We start from the raw sequence: 20,427 nt of genomic DNA on the forward strand, positions 1-20,427 counted from the left end.
CTTTTAAACCATGATAGCTATGACAGTTTAGGCCACTCATTGTGACCAAATTTGTGTGCATCTTTCTAGGAAAATATTTATAATATTTTCTAGGTGAGATGCTATGTATTCACTTTATTCTTTGGTAATATGTTACATTTTTCAGAATTCTTCCTCATTGGTAGACTACCCTATGTCTAAATTATACACAATGCCCCTGTAAAACTACCATCAAAATAAAAGAATTAAGTTATCAGATTGCAACATTCCTTAGAAGACTTAGAATTTAGAACTTTTATGTATGAAATTGTGTGCCATAGACACTGACCTGTCAGATTAAGCTGGGACACAGCTCAATAGTTGTGCAGTTAAAATTGGCCTCAGTGTAGAAGCGTAGCAGTGTTCATGCCTCCTGACATGACTTAAGAGTCGAGCAATGACTGAGCAAATGAAAGAAAATTATTATCAGTCATAGATGCAGTTCTAGCATTATGCTGGAATGAAATGGTCCTGCCTTCTAAAGCTCAGGGTGCAGTTCCTACCGCAGCCTGGGATGGACGAGGAAGGGAATCCATTGGTGGGAGATCTCACCCTGGCCGCTCTGCCTTCCCCAGGATCTGCCACTGCGAAGGCGATGAAGAGAGCCCCCTCATCACACCCTGTCGCTGCACGGGCACCCTGCGCTTCGTCCACCAGTCCTGCCTCCACCAGTGGATCAAGAGCTCAGACACGCGCTGCTGTGAGCTCTGCAAGTATGACTTCATAATGGAGACCAAGCTCAAGCCCCTTCGGAAGGTATGGTATTTGTAGGAGGTGTTTTGGAGGCGAGAACTTGTAAAGCTGGCTTGTTTTAAAAATCCATTTGGTTCCCCAGCAAGGTTTTGCTGCTATGCTAATATCCATGAAGAGTACATGCCTCGTGTTGGAGTCAGTGTGCAAAATGCAGCCAAGTGTTTGCAGATAATGCTTCGTTCTCTGTTTTGTATTCCAGAGCCTCTGATTTTTACATCACTCTTCAAACTAAAAAAAAAAAAAAGTGTGTGAATGAATGTATATTTGTATATGTGCCTGTGTGGATATGTATATATATATGTGTGCATACACACACACACACACACACACACACACACACATATATATATACATATATATATATATATATATATATATATGCAAAATATTCTTGTAATTCAATGAATTAATGGGAACTAGGAGAACATTTTATTTACTGAGGTAAATTCCCAAGAAGGTCAGATAATAGATTACATTAAATAATATGAACCCATCAAATTTCTTGAAAGCCAGGCATTAGCTAATAGAAGAGAATGATTTTTTTTTCCTATATGGTGTGGACTCTTTTTTTTTTTTTTAATCTTTATTTGGGGATTTGGTGTGGAGGGTCACATATAATTAGAGTACGTAGAAAAAGTATTATTTTCCATAATGCTCATCAAACTCTAAAGCAGAGATAAGTATACTTTTACCTATAAATTTAATCCTCAAATTTTTCATTTATGTTATATTTTTCTAAAGAATAAATAATTATATGAATATATATAAAATCAGTATCTGACTCAAAACTAATGGAGGAAAACTTATAAAGGATACAAAGAAAATGAACTTCATGTAATTCATGCTTGATGGCTGGGCCCTTAGATTGTTGCATGGAACTTCTTCATCTTTTTCCCCAACTGCAGCCTGACATATATGGATGCCTCAATTTCCAAATGAGAGTATAGAGACTGCGATTTAAATAATGAATCTGCCTACAGCTGCTTTTCCATTTGAATGATATGCAATGAAAAAGAGTATAAAGAGAACATTGCTTGGAAATGAACATGATGGGTTTGGAGATGAGCAGAAATGGAAAGCAAACAAGAATTTTTCAATAGGCATCTGACTGGTGGCTGGCCAGCTCAAGTCTTCATTAAAAATCTGTAAATTATGGAGAGAGAGAATAGCATCCCCTGCTTTTGTGGGAGCCTTAATTTTAAAATTCTGCAAGTAGTTTAGAGATGTCAAAACTGATGCACAAAATGCCTCTGGGAAACACATTGTCTTTAACATCTAGGGTGACCTGAGTGCAAAAAGATGACCCTATGTTTCTCTGGTCCCAGAGCAATCAAATGACAGAAACAGAAGCGGGCCCTTACTCCTTGCCCTTTGCTTTATCTGTTGACCAGATGCTGTGTGTTGTCTGGAGAAACTACATGACACAGTGTGCTCCATGATTCTGTAAATTTCTCTCCTCACCCTCCAGGGAACTACAAATTATTTCATAGCATCTGTTTATTTCTCCATGTTTTTGTTTCTTAACCTAAATCTACATAAAATTTTCCTTTCAGCTTTGTCAATCATAACATTTCAATTTGAAAGTTACAATCTAGAGTAATGAAATATTTAATATTTACATTTTCTCTTCATACTATCTACCCTCTCCCCCATTTTATATAATATAACAATACATGATGCTATACATAACTTGAAAAGTATTCTTATTCTACCTTCAGCTTTTATAGAATCATTTCTATATACAACTCTGATCCTTTCTTAATATTTTATTGCCAATAATTTACAACCCTATCGAGAAATTCTATTTTTGCTTCAACTAACCTGTTTACAAACTAGAGAAATGAGGTGCATACATCTACTCTTCTTAATGAATATGAATATTCATTACATACTAAAGCAATAAATATATTCTTAGTAATGAATATGTTGTGGCAACCTACTGGGCACCTACTATCTGTTGATTAATGAAATATCCTAGTTTTCTTATAAATATTTCCTTTGAGTGGTCATAAATATTAATGAAGGACAGCATGTCAACATCCTTCATTTTTAATAGCATTTGTATATCTACAGAGGATGTTAGAATCTCATCCGGAGGTTGCTTCCTAACAGCCCACTGATGTGTTTTATTTGATCCACAGAGATTAAAATTTGAATTAATTACCAATATTTAAATAGGTGATTATATTATATAAAACTGTAAACTTTTGAAAATCACAGTATCTGGTCTTACTGGAACCATGTTTCCCTAGGACAATAGTCTGAAAGCTAGATGATGGCTATTTGCCTTTAAGTTCTTCACATTTCTCAGCCCTTTCTCTTTTTCCAATCATGAGACTCAAGGCTGCCTCCACTCTTCTGAGTGCTCTGTGGCTCCAGTGAAGGTATTTGAATTTTTTTTTTTTTTGCATTTTAATTTCTTTACTGATTAAGGCATTACATATTTGTCCTCATCCTCCCATTACCTTCCCAACCCACCCCCACTCATGCCCTCACCCCCCTGGAGTCTGTGTCCACTGGTTTGGCTTATATGCATGCATACAAGTCCTTTGGTTGATCTCTCCCACTTATCCCCACCTTCCCCTATTTTCCCTCTGAGGTTTGACAGTCTAATTGATGCTTCCCTGTCTCTGGATCTGTTTTTGTTCATCAGTTTATAATGCTCTTTATATTTCCACAAATGAGTGAGATCATGTGGTGTTTTTCTTTCATTGACTGGCTTATTTCACTTAGCATAATGCTCTCCAGTTCCATCTATGTTGCTGCAAATGGTTAGAATTCCTTCTTTTTTAGTGTAGTATAGTATTCCATTGTGTAGATATACCACAGACTTTTAATCCACTCATCTGCTGATGGGTACTTAGGATGTTTCCTGATCTTAGCTATGGTAAATTGTGCTGCTATGAACATAGAGGTGCATATATCCTTTCTGATTGATGTTTCTAGCTTCTTGGGATATATTCCTAGAAGTGGTATTACTGGGTCAAATGAGGTATTTGAATTTTCATCTCCTGATCTAATACATGACTCCTAGACATACATTCTCTTCCTACCTCTGTGGTTTATGAGTTAAAAGCCTAGAAACATATTTCAAACTTCCACTTTCTTCCTTAAACTTGTGGGATACTGGGATAATACTTAAATGGCAGTATCCAAAATGACTTTCAGATTCTGAGGTGATACAACCTACATAGATTTGAGGTATTTTAATACTTTTCTAAATGGTTTTGGTTTGATTCTCGTCAAGGACATATCCTTGGGCTGGGGACTTGATCCCCAGGTTGGGGGGACGGGGGGAGTCATGCAAGAGGCAGCCAATCAATGATTCTCATTCACCATTGATGTTTCTATCTTTCTCTCCATCTCCCTTTCTCTCTGAAATCAATAAAAATATTTTTTAAATAAAAATGACAGACATAATAATCCATGGAAACAGACAATGGGGTGATGAGGGCCTGGGGTTGGGGGTCGGGAGCAGGCTGGAAGGTGTTAATGGGTGGGGGTAGGAGGATCTATTGTACTTTCAACAATAAATTTTTTTTTAATATGACAGGTATAACATTTGATTAGAATATATTTGAAATACATAAAATAAATTGCTATCAATTCAATTCAGTAATTCTATTATAGCTTATAACGTTTAAAGACCAGTCATATGAAACAATTACTTTAGCTAATGATTCTGAATTTCTAACATTAGCCAATGGAAGTGGGATATTCTGTTAAGATGAAATAGCTTCTTAAAAATAGAAAGGCACAAAGCTTCATAATCTGATGAACATTGTTGCTTAATAGTCTCTAAAGATATCAGCAAAACCTTACTTTATTAATTGCTAATAATACTACATGGAAAGCCATAGTTAGTAAATTCCTCAAGGTATGCTAATGTTTCCAGAAGAAAACCTTTAAAGTCTAAATAAAATCAAGAGCTTATTTGAGAAAAAAGCAATTTTTATCATCTTTAAGTCAGTAACATAGTTACTTATATAACATTTAAGAAATGTCCCATTGCTTTAGCTGGTTTTGCTCAATGGATAGAGCATCAGCCTGTGGACCGAATGGTGCCTGTTTGATTCCAATCAAGGGCAGATGCCCAGGTTGCAGGCTCGATCCATATTAAGGGATGTACAGGAGGCAGCCAATCAATGATTCTTTCTCATCATTGATGTTTCTATTTCTCCCTCTCCCTTTCTCTCTGAAATTAATATAAAGTTATATATTTTTAAAGGAAAAAGAAAGAAAGAAAGAAAGAAAGAAAGAAAGAAAGAAAGAAAGAAAGAAAGAAAGAAAGAAAGAAAGAAAATTCCCATTAATCTTGAGTTACCTGCATCAGAAATAATTCCTGGGGCCAAGAAAAAAAAGCCAAAAATATAGCGAGTAAAATGACAACTCAGTGAAATTTAAAAATGGACACAATATTAGTTAGGAAGCATAAACTGATACCCTGTTTTGAAGTTAAAGAACTGCATAGGTTTGAATCACTCCTGAGTGGGAGAAACCAGCTGCTAGATTTATAGCTAAGCTTGAAGATAGCAAATGCTACTGACAATTTATGTCCTCCCCTAAAATGTTTCTTTACATAGCTTTCCTATACAATTATTTGACAAAGTATACCACAAATATTCAACTCAATGTATCCATTTATTCCTTGTCTTGTTTCTAAAATGAGACAGTGACTCAATTAGTTACCTTTGCTTTCGTAACAATTAGGTTAAGCCATATGCACTTGTCATTTTTGCAGATCAAAAATAATTGGATATTGGAAAGCTCATAATAGATAAGTTCTGTGTGAACTTATTGTGCCAAATAAAAAGGAATAATCATTTTGCTATTTCTACATTTCCACCATAATGACTTATGGTGATTTGGTTATATCATCTTTTTTATTTAAATAAAGAACTGTATATGGCAAATACTATGTTAATTCCTTCCTTTCCTAATTTGATGTAGCATCCCATCTTTTAAAAGATCCAAGAGCCTATATAAACTGCCCTAGTGAGTCAACTGCTCAAAGGTTATAATTGATTCTCTGCAAAGCTGCAGGTCTTGCAATTCATGGCATCAAAATTGGACAGCGCAGGAAATGCAATTGGATTCTTAGGGTCTTCCAGAACTCTATTGAATAATGTTGCCTAATCATCTAAGAAATTTAAAATACATCATTTACTTAACCATTGTGGGAGATTTGTAATTTCACTAATACGACCACTACATACTGAATTTCTACTATGTGCCAAATATTTAGAACAGGCCACTTAATTAACTTAATCTCCATTACAATCCCATTTTTATGTAGGTATGCATAAAACCCATTTTACAGATAAGAAAAAAAGGAGACACAGTATCAAACTTACTTGACATCATCACCCCAAAGTTCCCTGATGCTAACGCTTATACTCATCACACTGACATACCACCTTAAGTAGCTGAAATCCTGTCCCTTCAAACATCAAAACTTTAGCTTTTGTGTAAATTATTTCTAATGGCAATCTTTCAAAAGAAATTTTTATAAAATAAATTTTTTTTCTAAAATATCTTCCTTCTTAAACATGCCTGTGTTACCCAATGTATTTTCCTAGCACCTAGTAACATCATTACATAAACATCAATTGTTTTGCAGGCTAAAAAACATTAACAAACAGCCACAAAAGCTTGAAACACATATAAGGCTGTTCTGCTTTCACCAGTCTGCTGTGATTTGAAAGCCTTTCTATCTGCTTTTTTTTTTGTTTTTCTTTGTTCCCTGCTCTCAGAGCATCCACCGTCACTTTGTTCTTCCAATAGCCCACAGTCAACATTTTACATAGCTACTGCTTTTCTGTTTCAAATAACAACAAAAATCAAGAGCTATAGAGTTCTGTCTAGAAAAAGCTGAAGTCAGCTCTAGATGAACTTTGGCAGGATTCTGTTTTGATCATTGGGAAGAGTTTTGTGCGAATGAACATTCCATTCCGGCGTTATTATTGGAATCTTGGAGTTCTCATTAACATTCTTGTTAATTTGCATTTATTCAAATTACTGAGGATTCCAGGATTTTTTTTAAAGCCTTTAGCAAATGAAGATTTCCATTGCCTCCAGCTGTTTTCCCAATATCAGAGCTCAGTTTGGGGGAGTGGGTTTAATGTTTAATTTCTTCACAAATATAGGAAATATCTGTTCTACTCTGAGGCCAGTCAAAGCTTTCTGTATATGTATTGCAAAAAAATTCTCATAATTTGCAGTGCATGCTCATTCTCTCATCTTTTTGCTATGCTTCAATTCCACTGCTATATGAACCTAAGGGTAGTCTAAGTGATTTAGAATAATCTTAGGAAATGATTTTATTTTCAAACTCACACTCCTCACATGAATAAGGTAAGTTTTCCACAACAAATTCCTTGCTGTTCAGTGGTGCTGTGTGCAGCCAGACACTTCCCTTTACCTTCTCACTGCTTTGTTCAGTGAGAAAGAGGAATCCAACTGGCTACTTAGCTGACTGCTGTGGGAAGGGAAAGGACGAGTAAACTACAAAATAACAAAAAATATCATTACAAGAAAAGTATCCAAGTCGACTGAAGTATTATCTAAAATGTTTTCCTTGTTTTTTGTTTTATTGCCTTAAGGCATTCATGCTGTCAGGGCTACAATTGATATTTCAATTAAAATATTATCCCAGAGAAGAGGGGGGTGGGGGGAGGGTAGAGGTTGGAATGAGAACTAGGTGGACGGGAGCTATGGGGGGAAGGAGAAACAATTGTAATAATCTGAATAAAGATTTATTAAATTAAAATAAATAAAATTAATTAGGGAACAAACAAAAATAAATAAATAAAATAATATTCATGTGTGAGTAGACAACAATGCCAGTATGTCATATCTCAATTATGAAATTGAAAAGTAGCTAATGTTTTTTTTCTAGTAAATACTTTGGACTTTTTACATGACCTCATCCTTTTGTCTTTTGAGGAAATTCTATACTAATAGGTTGATTAGTCTTAAAAAAAATTTCAAAACAAAATTGCCTGGTCAGCTTGGATCAATATTATGATATCGTTTGTGCAAAATGGAAAAATATTCTTCTCTGCATAACAGAAGAGTTTATTCTTTTATGAAGCTTCCATCCATAAACATGAAAAAGGATGAATTGCTTACAAGATTTTGTAATAAGTTTTAAGGGCATTGTAGTGGTGTAAGGATCAAGAATTTTCTGTAACTTCCGAGGGAATGCTAAATAAAAGTAATTCAGAGAGAGCAAGCCACCATATGTTTAATCTTTACTTATGAGACCATCCACATGAACAGATTTTTTTTTTACAATAACTATAAACACATAGCAAGATGACTATCTTTTCTCTTTTATTCTTCATGCGTCTTATAATATAAGCTAATCAAGAAGGTATGAGTTATCAGTTGGGCAACTAGGACATAAAGGAGAGAGAATTGGAATATAGAGCAGGACTTGATAGAGGATGTCTCAAAGTAGACTTAAATAAACAGCCCCTGAATAACCGTTGTTGGTGGAAACATTTCTCTTCAGTATTTGTTATTCGTAGGTCCGATAATATACTACTTCAGCTCTGTTCCTCTCTTTGAAAATTATCACTTGAAGGACCTAGCCTCATTTGCTTGGTAAGAATGTCACCTATGCCACTGTTCTAGGTCTGGAAAGGAACACTTAGCTTAAATTAGATATACTATTGAAGTATTTAACAGGATACAGTTCTCCCTTGGGGAAATCTATTTTTGTTTTGACAAGGATAAGTGACACAAAAGGGAACTTCTTTTATATATTGTGTATTTTGAAATTTGAAACATAAACTGTGGTTAAAATGACAGAACCAATATTACAGTGATCCATATGGAAAGCATAAAAGCATCAAATTAGAATTTGCAGAAGCATATGTACATCCATGTGTGTACACACACACACATAGTTACAAATAAAGATTTCCCTAAAGCATCATCTTATGATTGAGTTTTTTAAATGAGAAAGAAGTTACATGTCTTTCATTTTAATTTTTTTAACATGATATAATGATTGAGTTTTAAATTACTTTTATATTTAAATTTTCCTTCAGCTAAAGATATTTTTTTTCTTTGGCTAGGATTTTATTTTAAATTTATTATTCTAATTTCTCAAATCTTTGCATACAACTTAAGAAAAAATTTCCCTAAATTTTTGGCTTAATTTATTGAACCATAAGGCACTAAAAATCAATATGGCTTTCTTTAAAGCAAATATTTTAGACAAATCAAATTCCTTCCCTATTGGATTGACAAGTAAGATAGAAATGAGGAATATGTTGATCTGATCTAACTGGAATGATGGTGTCTAGCTCCATCAACATGCTTGTGCCATATTATCAATATTATAAAAAGAGCAAGATTAGTGAGATTTCACTCCAAACAAAAACAAATCTCTCACAAGTCTACTTCCTTCCAACTTTCTACTTTTCTCTAAATGCTGCTATCAAGTGGCTCCTCTTCTTTTGTTTCCCCCATGGGTATAGCACCCAAGGCTTCATCATACCCATGTCACTATCTTGCATATGAATGTTTTACCCCCAAGGAGGCTATTTACCCACTCAGCCTCAGGCACAGCAATGTAGATTGAAGGCCCAAGCAAATCAGTTTAGTTGAATATAAGAAAGTTATTCTATTGAAGGTTAGGTTTTCTGTAAATGTAGAGCTAGTTTAATACAAGAGTTGATATTTTGATGAAGAATTTTTGTTAATGAACAAATCTAACAACTTTTTGAGTCACATATTTTTGGCATTTAGGAAAGAATATCTCCTGGGAGACTGATAATCTCCTGCTGGATTCTATTCACAGATAAGACCTCACCAAGCCCACTGTGGTCTGAGAGACCACACCTAGAAAGGTTCATTGATAACCAGTTAAGATGATTCACTACTGAAGGGAGATAAAGAGTTTGAAACGAATTAGTTGTAGTATTTTTAAAATATACTTTAAAATGGTATGGGAGCCCTAGCTGGTTTGGTTCAGTGGATAGAGCACGAAGGTTCCTGGATTCAATTTCAGTCAAGTGCACATACCCAGGTTGTGGGCTTGATCACCTGTAGGGGGCATGCAGGTAGCAGCCAATCAATGATTCTCTCTCATTATTGCTATTTCTCTCTCTCCCTCTCCTTTTCTCTTTGAAATCAATTTTTAAAATCCTATATAATAAAAGCCTAATATGCTGTCAGGTTGTCCATTCAACCAATCAAAGTGTAATACGCTAATGATATGCTAAGTTTGCTCAACTGCTTGCTATGACATGCACTGACCACCAGGGGGCAAACAGTCAACCAGTTGACCAGTCTGGTTGTACACTGACCACCAGGGGGGCAGAAGCTCTAACCAGACTGCTATTTTGCTGCTGGGACTGAGCAAGACATGCCCTGGAGCCATCCAGCAGTCCCTCCCTGGCTGGTCAATATCCCCTGTCCCTGGCCCCAATCATGCACCAGCAGGGTCCCTTGGCCTGGCCTGCACCCTCTGGCAATCCAGAACCTCTTGGGGGATGTCAGAGAGTCAGTTTCAAACCAATCCCACAGGCTAGGCCGAGGGACTCCACTGGTGCACAAATTTGGGTATCAAGCTTCTAATAAAAAAAAAAAAAAAGTGGTATGGGAAATTATTTTAGTAACTCTAGACAGGATTAATATAATTCCAACTATTAAATTATAACTGACGGAAAGCTGATGAAAATTGTTAGGTTAAAAATCTTCAATTTCACAACTGCTTCTCTGTTCCACTAGGGGAACAATTTAATAAAAAATTAAGATGAAAAGGTTGTCTAATGAGTCTCAGGAACAAGAGCTGGGAGGATTCCCAAAGACAACCCTCTCCAGGTTGGCTGAGAAAATCACCAGCAATGTCTGTGGGAGCTGCTCAGTCCCACAGATCATTCATTTGTATCAGAAACCAGAGAGGCAATATACATGAATAAAACAGTCTGGTTTTATGATGACAAATGACAAATAGCACAGTACTGGGAACAGGACAAGGAGGGGTAGGCACTATGGCACTCTGGAGTAGGTGTGCGTTGTCTAAAAGGAGCAGTAGCACCTGATTCACCTGAGCCTTCCCACACTGTGCATCCTTAAGCAACCGATGCTTCTGTTTGGCATTCAGCAAGGAATTCTTCACCCCATGATGCCCAATAAACATGCCTGGCAGCCTCCGAGCTTCCTTGGGCCGCCACTCCCTTGTGTCAGCCACAGGCCAGTTAGTGCAACCATATGCTTTACATGGGGAAGATGATCTCAGCAAGCCAAATAAGTACCCATGTTTCCCCAAAAATAAGACATCCTCCGAAAATAAGACCTAGTGCATGGAAAGATAAGACATCTCCTGAAAATAAGACCTAGCGCAACTTTGGGAGAAAAAATTAATATAAGACACTGTCTTATTTTCGGGGAAACAGGGTATGTCTATCTCTGGGCACCTTGGCCTAGGTAGGGGTGTCGAACTCAATCAGAGAAGGGGCCAAAATCTAAAATCCAGCCTAAATCGCGGGCCGAATGGTTTACTGAACAGTCATAAACTGTCATTGTGATGGAAACGCAGCGTAGTGCAGGGATGACAGCGCGGTGCGGGCCACATTGCAAGGCCTGGCGGGACGGATTTGGCCCCCGGGCCTTGTGTTTGACACATGTGGCCTAGAGGGCTGGTTAGCACTGATCTTCAGTTTGACTTCTGACTCAGCCACATAGTTGAGGAAGGTCTGTTAAGGAAGGCCTAGTCATCAGAAAACTATTTTCAAACACTTTTAATAAGGTAGACGCAAATCAAAAAGACCAAGGTTGGAGATTAACCTGTTTCTTTAAGAACAATAATCCCCCACCTTTCTTTTCTTTCTTTTTTAACTTTTATTTATTTAATTATTTTTATTTTGTTAATTTTCACCCGAGGATATTTTCCAATTGATCTTTTAGAGAGAGTGGAATAGAGAAAGAAAGAGAGAAAGAAACTTCAATGTGACAGAAATACATTGATTAGTTGCCTCTTGCATGTGCCCCAACCAGGGCTGGGCTGGGGAGAAGCCTGCAAGTGAGGTACACCCTCCCTCTCCCCTCTCCCCCATCAGAATTGAGCCCGGGACCCTTTGGTTTGCAGGCCATAGCTCTATCCACTGAGCCACGCTGGTCAGGGCCCCACCTTTCTTCATATCCCACATCTTCTGTCTTCCCATTGAGGATCTATTCACCCAAATTTCTCAATCATAGACAGTTATCCAGTGACTTTGGGAAAATAGCAGAAATTCAGCTCCCTGCTTACCCCTTGATTTTAGCTCAAATAACATCCCAACCAAAGTCATCACATCCTTAAGTGTTCCTGTTCCTCACAGACCATCATTTATCTATCTCCTTTAAAAATCAATCCTAAAACAAAACTGGCAGGTGTGGCTCAGTTGTTTGTCATCACGTGACCTGGTCAGGGCACATGCCTGAATTGCGGGCTCGATCCCCAGTAGGAGGCATTCAGGAGGCAGACAATCAATGATTCTCTCTCATCATTGATGTTTCTATCTTTCTTTTCCTCTCCCTTCTTCTCTCTGAAGTCAATAAAAACATATTAAAAATAAACAAATAAAAGATTTTAAAAAAAGGATGTTTGTATGGAAGTTGTGATGGTTAGCTTGTCAATTGATACAGTGAGAAGACTTAGCTAAGAGCATAAATTATCGCTTATATAATAGCTTGGATTCTCTATATTCTTATCTTGATTGAGAAATCTTAATGATTACGAAAGAATCAGTAATTTTCCATGATGGTTATGCCTACTTTGGCATGCTTCCCAAACAATATGCCTATTTTTTAGCTTGCTGTACAGTTAGGGAGTCATTGTTGATGTCATGCCTAGTCATTTGTCTCTTCTAAAGATACTTCTAAAAAGCAAGTTTCCATTTAGCCACTGCCACCCTTTAAATTATTCATAGACTTGGAGTGAAGGTTTTTTGCCATGAATGGACACAAAGCCTCGTGAATCACAGCGGCCTTTAATGTAGGTGTTGGGTCATCTATTATGCTTGTCTATTACCCAGGAGAAAGAAAATAAATGTCACTTGGAACAAAAACATTGTTCTTGTACTCAACGGCACACTCTGCTAGGTTACCGAGGCCCTGCAATGTGGCAGCTGTCACTGTCCACCCAAACACCATCTCAACTCAGAGGAGCTTGTGCTAATGCGTCTCAACTTAGTAATTACAGAGGCATCTCCTCTGCCCTCATGGGCGTCCTTCCAGTCCCAATTCCCTTCTATGACCTTAAAGCCAGGAAACACAAAGGGAAGGCCCAGCCACACATATGTCTCCTGCACCCAGGACCCATCTCTGGTAATATCAGGTGGATCACAGCAAGAGATTATGTTGGGGTGGGGGTGGGGGGAGAGAACCCTCAAAACTGCAGTCTAAGCCAAAGAAAGGCAGAGCTCCATTTACCTTTTTAAAAAAAATCATTTATGAAAGAAAAATGCAAACTCCTCATTTAAAATGGCTTTACGGTGATTTTTAGAAGAAGGGTGTCTACATTGTGTTCTAAGAACAGGGAACCCTGGTGAGGGAAGGAAACAAACTTGTTCAATAATGTAGGTTTTCAGTAACGGGCTTTGTCTTAGAGGCATGACAAGGCAGATGAATCCCTCCTCAGCCCTGCCAGAATAATTGGACCACAGGACACATGTGTTAGCAGGTTTTGTTTTCTATTCAACTAATAACCAGCTTTGCTGTGGTCATCCTTATGATGCTCAGGATTTAAGAATATGCACTACGGCAAGTGCTATTCCCCATTGAGGAGCTTTGTGGGAGACTCAAGAGGGTCTGGGCAAGACACTTTTCTCAGCAGAATCACCTTTCAGAGCATAGGCAGGGACTCCGGGAATCCTGTTGGGGGTGCGATGGTTTAGAGGAGAGGGGGACAGACTCTTGAATAACCGCCTTGCACTTTCTGTTCTCTTCCTGCTTTCCTGGCTGTCTCACCCACCTAGATTTTTCATCTGTTTCCTAGCAAGGTTCGTGATTTTAAAAAAAATGAAAACTGATATTTTATAGGTCAGGTAACACTGCCTTGCAGCGGGATTGGTTTGCTTTTAACCTAATTTGATAGGTAGTTGACATACTAGAAGGTCCTGCATTGTCGTGGCTTTCTTCACACAACTAACCCATGTTGTCAAGGCAACCCACAGCACTGTGTTCTCCACTCTGCAAAACCAGTTCCAATGTTGCAAACCTTCAATCACAATCATCTCTCATAATATACGGGGTCAAAGACATTCCCTATATGCACAAAACTATTGCTTTTTTTTTTTTTTTTTAAGATACCAGGTCATTACAGTGAAAGCATTTGACTTGAGGGGTAATGTGTATATTAAAGCGTTAAAGTTAAAATAATTCCCTAGCATTTATGTCCTATCTCTGCATTTCCCGGAGTTGTGAGGTTGTTGACTACAGGCTGTTACATGTTTGAAGCTATAGGAACAATGTCAGCATATGTGTCTATTAACTACAAACACCAGCTTTTCCATGGTTTGTGAAATTAAGTCAATTAAAAGCAAACTACTTGCTCAGGTTAATAGCACCCATCTGTTGCATATGTTTTCCCCTTTTAAGAGTTGAGACCCGGTTTTGAGAGTTCCTTCTGTGAAAGTGGGGGAACTCCACAATTCTCCGCAAGCTATTCCCACCTCACACCTGAATTCAGCGACTGAGACCTGGGCTCCCAAGTGGTTGGTTTGAAAGGAAAATCCCATCAGAGGGTACTTTGTTTGTTTACTTTGTTCATTAGATTCCACATATAAATGAAATCATACGGTACTCATCTTTCTCTGACTGGCTTATGCCACTTAGCATAATGCTCTCCAGGTCCATCCATGCTGTCACAAAAGGTAAGATTTCCTTCTTGTTTACAACTGAGTAGGATTCCATTGTGTAAATATATCAAGACTATTTGATCCACTCAACTATTGATGGGCACTTGAACTGCTTCCAAATCTTGGCTATTGTAAATAGTGCTGAAATGAACATAGGGGTGCATATGTTCTTTCGAACAAGTGTTTTGGGTTTCTTCAGATACAGTCCCAGAAGTGGAATGTTGGTAATACAACTCCCAGGCTACATTTAACTTACACAGTGATTGGAAGTGATCCTTAGTCGTTCGTCGAGTACTGCTGATCTGGTTTTCCAGTTAATTTTTCAAACATTTGTAGGACTTCCTGCCCTTTACAATTTTGTTGAAAAGTTGATTACACAAAAAGTTGATCACATAAAGGGTGAAACATAAACTCATGTTTCATTTCATGATTCCCAAAAGTTTGAGACCATGAACATGGTCTCTCTGTACCTCACATGTGTTTCCTCATTTGTGACACTATAAGAAAACCTCTTCTGTTTCTTACGGGGGTTAAATGAGGTTAGGTTTATAACAAAGCGTGCAGCACAGTACTTGGCATCAGTAAGCAACCAATAATTTCTGGCTCGCCATCCTGGCCATTAGCAGAATTAATCTTAGTGTATTATCACTATAAATGAGCAACACCTCTATCAACTATGCTTTGTGACAATTCCAGTGGTAATTTCCCTCGGACCACATTGACCTCATAATCTGCGTGTTTGCTGAAATACTTATATTTATATACTATGCATTATTTATTGATTGCATTTCCCTCTTTGCTTCGATTGTGAAGCATTTTGGAGGCAAATGACACTTGCCATACAAAGAGTATACAGGACCTACAATATGAATCTTCCTTACATTTGCCTTATGATTGTATTCCACTCATTTTCTTTTACCACAACCTCCTTAACGGTTCCCCTGACTTTTGGTGTTTATTTTTGTAAGCAAGCTCACTCAGATCCTTTGTGCATGGTGATGGAGTGGTAATGATACTTGAAGTCTGTAGCAAGAGAGGGCTGAGCTAAGCAAACTATAAGGCATTTTAAACTGACTGACATTTGAATGCCTGATCTATCAACTCACAATAATGGAAAGAAAATAATGCCAATTCTTTAATAGCGAATGTGATCATTTGTACTATTTTATATGAATAACATGTCTTAGGTTATTGAAATAAGAATGGCAGCTGAAAGGAGCTGAGCTACATTACAGCTAGTAAACGTGCAACACAGAAGTGCTCTGAGCCACCAAGGCCCATACAGAAACTTCTCTTAAAGCCACATGTTCATGTGTACAGATGTCCTGTGGGTCATAGCAAAAGGGAGTGGCCAGGCCCATTATGCAGTGAGGTTCTGAGAGAATGGGACACTCCTGCTTGGTAGGCAACGGGGGAATCAATGGGTGAAGATCCTGGGCTCCAGGATACAAGTGCAGACAATCAGTGGTTTTAAAGTTAAGCAAGGATAGTCTCTGAGTGGTGACTCAGCCTGGGGTGCTCTCACCTGTTAACATCTCTCCACGTAGTCCTCTGTTTGACCCAGTCTCCAAGTCCCTCCTAGCAGTGAGAACTCTTTCTGCTACAGGAGCTTGTAAATGATCCGTCTTGTCATCTAGGCTCTCAGCATGGGTATACATTTCCTCCCCACTCCATTCTCTAGCCTCTTCTCAGCACAAAACCTGCCTTTATACTTTTCTAATTGTCAATGTCAAGCACTCTCTATTTCTTTCCATCTCCAGTCTGCCGATGCTCCAAAAAAACTAAAGATATATAAGACTTAAATTTTGATGAAGGCCTGGCCAGTGTGGCTCAGTAGTTGAATGTCGACCCATGAACTAGAATGTCATGGTTTGATTCTTGGTCAGAGCACATGCCCAGGTTCAAGGCTCAATCTCTAGTAGGGGACATACAGGAGGCAGCCAATCAATGCTTCTCTCTCTTAATTGATGTTTCTCTCTCTCTCCTCCTCTCTCTGAAATAATAATATTTTTTAAAAAACTATAAAAATTTCAATTTGATCTGAATGTTTATACTTTAAAGTATGTTATGTGAACATGAAGAAAATTTAAGGTATACATTGCAGATGAGATTATAAATGATTTTGTTTTATTTTTCTGTGTTTTCTAAATGTTCTATAATGAACATCTTATCTAATAAAGAGGTAATATGCAAATTGACCATCACTCCAACACACAAGATGGCCAACCCCATGTGGACACAAGATGGCCACCACATGATGGCAGGCAGTGCAGGGCAGTTGTGGGTGATCAGGCCTGCAGGGAGGACAGTTGGGGTGACCAGCCCTGCATGGTAGGGCATTTCAAGGGGACCAGGCCAGCAGGGGAGTGCAGTCGGGAGGGACCAGGCCTGTAGGGGAGGGCAGTTGGGTGTGACCAGTCTGCAGGGGAGGGAAGTTGGAGGGGACCAGGCCTGTAGCGGAGAGCAGATAGGGGTGACCAGGCCAGCAGGGGAACAGTTAGGCATCAATCAGGCTGACAGGGGAGTGGTTAGGGGGTGATCAGGCTGGCAGGCAGGCAAGCAGTTGGGAGTTAGCAGTCCTGGATTGTGAGAGGGATATCCAACTGCCCATTTAGGCCCAATACTAACCCACTGGGATCGGGCCTAAATGGGTGGTTTGACATCCCATTTAGGGGCCCCAGATTGGAGAGGGTGCAGGCTGGGCTAAAGGACATACACCCCTCCCCCTTGCACGAATTTTGTGCACCAGGCCTCTAGTAGTTAATAAAATAATAAACGATTGTGAAACAAAAACTGAGAGAAACATACAAGCAGGTTTTCATGTTGAAAGCTATGTATAAGCAGAGTTCTAGCCACACCAGTGTAGCTCAGTGGTTGAGCTTCAACCTACGAATAAGGAGATCACTGGTTTGATTCCCGGTCAGGGCATAAGCCTGGGTTGTGGGCTCAATCCCCAGTATGGGTTGTGCAGGAGGCAGCTGATCAATGATTCTCTCTGAAATCAGTAAAAATATATTTTAAAAAATAAAGAGTTCTAGAAGGTAAAAATAAATGGGAAAGATATAGAATGAAAGATCATAGAAATTATTATTTTAAACTGCAGGAGAGACATTTTGTCCTCTTCAATAACAGAGAAGGAAGTAAGAAGGGTGTGTTGCAGTTATAAATACATGTTTATTCTGAAGACAGGAAGTTATGGGAGTTTACCCATGAAAGTACCAATATTTTCCAAAACAAAAGTCATATTTAATAAGATCCATTGTCAGGATATTAATTCCTTCCCTGACCTGAGGAGAAAAGCTAGTTGCAGAGGCTACTGGGTAACCACCCTCTCTCCTGTTCATCCTTCAAGCAGCTGAAATAATGATTTTTCTAAAACCCTGATTCTTTCTGCCTTACTCCTTGGAAATATGCTTAAACTTGGCCCAAACTTCAAATCCATATTCTGGGACCATCTACACCTTACACCTGCCTTCTGCAAGGTCCTACAACTTACTTTCCCTATTTCATACTCCATCTATACAGGCTGCTCTACGTAATCTGATCTCTGTAGATTTTGTCCCCAAATTCATTCATCTCTGCATTTGGTGAGTTCAGTTGCAGGAGAGGAATCCAATCAAAAAGCCAGAACCTTCCATCTTCTCCCCAGCAACTCCCTAGTACTCTCAGCTTTCCCATCCCCCATCTCCTCCAAACTACAGAGAAGGTGTTCCCATTATCTCACTCAAAGACATCAGCCAACCTCATGTCCCTTTTGTTCTTGCTTTTTCACCCTGATTAGTTATAAAGAAATTTCCATAGAAAAAAACTTCATGAAGGAAATACAAGAAGAAAATTTTCTACTTCTCTATGCACGTTAGTTGCTCGGTGTTGATCCCATGCCCCACAGCCCTATGCTACAAGTTGATAATCAAGGCGCTTCATCATCCCTGCCCATTCTTCCCACTTCACCTCCTGCCTTTCACCTCATGCTCCTACTCAGTCTTCACAGTTCCCTCAGTCAGGTCTCTATCCCACACAACTCCATGTCTTTTCACACACCCAAAATTCACTCTCTTCTTTCCCCCTTTGTCATGCTTAGCTCAAGCATTATAAAGCTTTTATGGTCTTTGATAAAAATAGGATGTTTAATGGGAATATACCTTCCTGCTCCATTTTCAATGTGGGTAACTGAATGTCACCTCTATCTTTATAATAAACTAGAGGCCTGATGCACAAAGATTTGTGCAAGAATGGACCTTCCTTCCTTTGGCTGCCGGCACTGCTGCCTTCACTCAGGCCAGAGCCACCTTTCCGCCTTTGCTCCGGCCCGGAGCTGCCTTTATGCCTTCCCACGCTGCCCAGAGGCCCGGAGTGGCTGGGACATTGCAGAATGCCTGCATCATCACCATGGCAATGACGCAAGCATCTCACCACTGGCTGCTCAGCTCCTATGTATGCAAATTAACTCACCATCTTTGTTGGGTTGATTTGCATACTCACTCCTGATTGACTGGTGGGCAATGCAAAGATTTGGTCAGTTTACATCTTTTTAATTAGTGTAGTCTAGTGGCCTGGTGCACAAAATTCGTAGACAGGGAGGAGGTTGTCCTTCAGCCCAGTCTGCACCCTCTCCAATCTGGGACCCCTCAGGGGATGTCCAACTGTCAATTTAGGCCCAATCCCACAACCGGCAGTCGGATAACCCTCCCACAATCCAGGACTGCTAGCTCCTAACCGTTCCTCTGTCTGCCTGCCTGGTTTCCCCTAACCACTCTGCCTACCAGCCTGATCACCCCCAAGTGCCCCCCACCAACCTGTTCATTCCCAACTGCCCCCCACCCCATTAGCCTGAATGCCTGCACCACCTCTGCTTTAGGCCTGCCACCATGGCTTTGTCCAGGAGGACATCCAGAAGGTCTCCCAGTCTAATTAGCTTAGGACCCTTTTATTAGTATAGATAGAGGCCTGGTGCATGGGTGAGGGTCTTGGATCAGGGTGGAAGTCCCTTTGTGGGGTAGGCCCGGCCTGGGCAAGGAGCTGGGGCAGTTTGCAGGCAGACCATGCCCCCATTGGGGTCGGGGAGGTCTCTGCTGGGGGTGGGGCCAGTCTGAGTGAGGGGCTGTGGGCTATTTTCAGACTGGCCATTCCCCCATTGGGGTGAGGCTCCCCTCTGAGGGGCATGGCCAGCCTGGGTGAGGGACTGAGGTGGGAGTTCCCAATGTAGGACTTGGCCAGCCTGGATAAGGGCTGTTTTGCAGGCTAGCCACACCTGCATTGGGTGAGGGGCTGAGGGTTGCTTTCAGGCTGGCCACACCCCCTTCAGGGTGGGAGTCCCTGCTGGGGGGCGTGGCCAGCCTGGGTGAGGGGCTGAGAGCTATTTGGGGGTGGTTTGCAGGCCCACCAAGCCACCGGCTTTGTCCTGAAGGACATCTGGAAGGTTTCCGGAAGATCTCCCAATTTCATTAGCATATGACTCCTCTATTAGAATAGATTTTTAGGATAATACTAAATTAGTTTACCATTTACTTTCTATCCTTTGCAAGAATTCAATGATACTAGAGAAATTTTGACTGCTGAAGCTGCAGTAGGGAAAGGTGTTTATGATCAGAATTTTAGTAACTGGGAATGAGGACATAGAGAAAGAAGGAAGGCCAACCCGTTTTTATTGGATTTCCAAAGACACTGGTATAAAATGACACTACTAAATAAGTAAATAAACTTTTTTTTTTTTAATTTAGGGAGAGATAGAAACATCAATGGTGAGAATCATCCATTGGCTGCCTCCTGCATGCCCCCTACTGAGGGACAAGCCTGAAAC

The 20,427-nt window shown here is 39.5% G+C and overlaps 1 protein-coding gene across 1 annotated transcript in view; it reads left to right on the plus strand.

The window, feature by feature from the left end:
- Positions 1 to 20,427, plus strand: part of MARCHF1 (membrane associated ring-CH-type finger 1) — a 230,119-nt gene that overhangs the window by 186,533 nt on the left and 23,159 nt on the right. Inside the window, exon 4 of the mRNA XM_036423927.2 lies at positions 594 to 774. Coding sequence (XP_036279820.1) covers positions 594 to 774 — 181 coding nt within the window. The remainder of the gene's footprint in view (positions 1 to 593; positions 775 to 20,427) is intronic.

Source organism: Pipistrellus kuhlii, unplaced genomic scaffold, assembly GCF_014108245.1.
Source record: "Pipistrellus kuhlii isolate mPipKuh1 unplaced genomic scaffold, mPipKuh1.p scaffold_m20_p_8, whole genome shotgun sequence".
NCBI lineage: Eukaryota > Metazoa > Chordata > Mammalia > Chiroptera > Vespertilionidae > Pipistrellus > Pipistrellus kuhlii.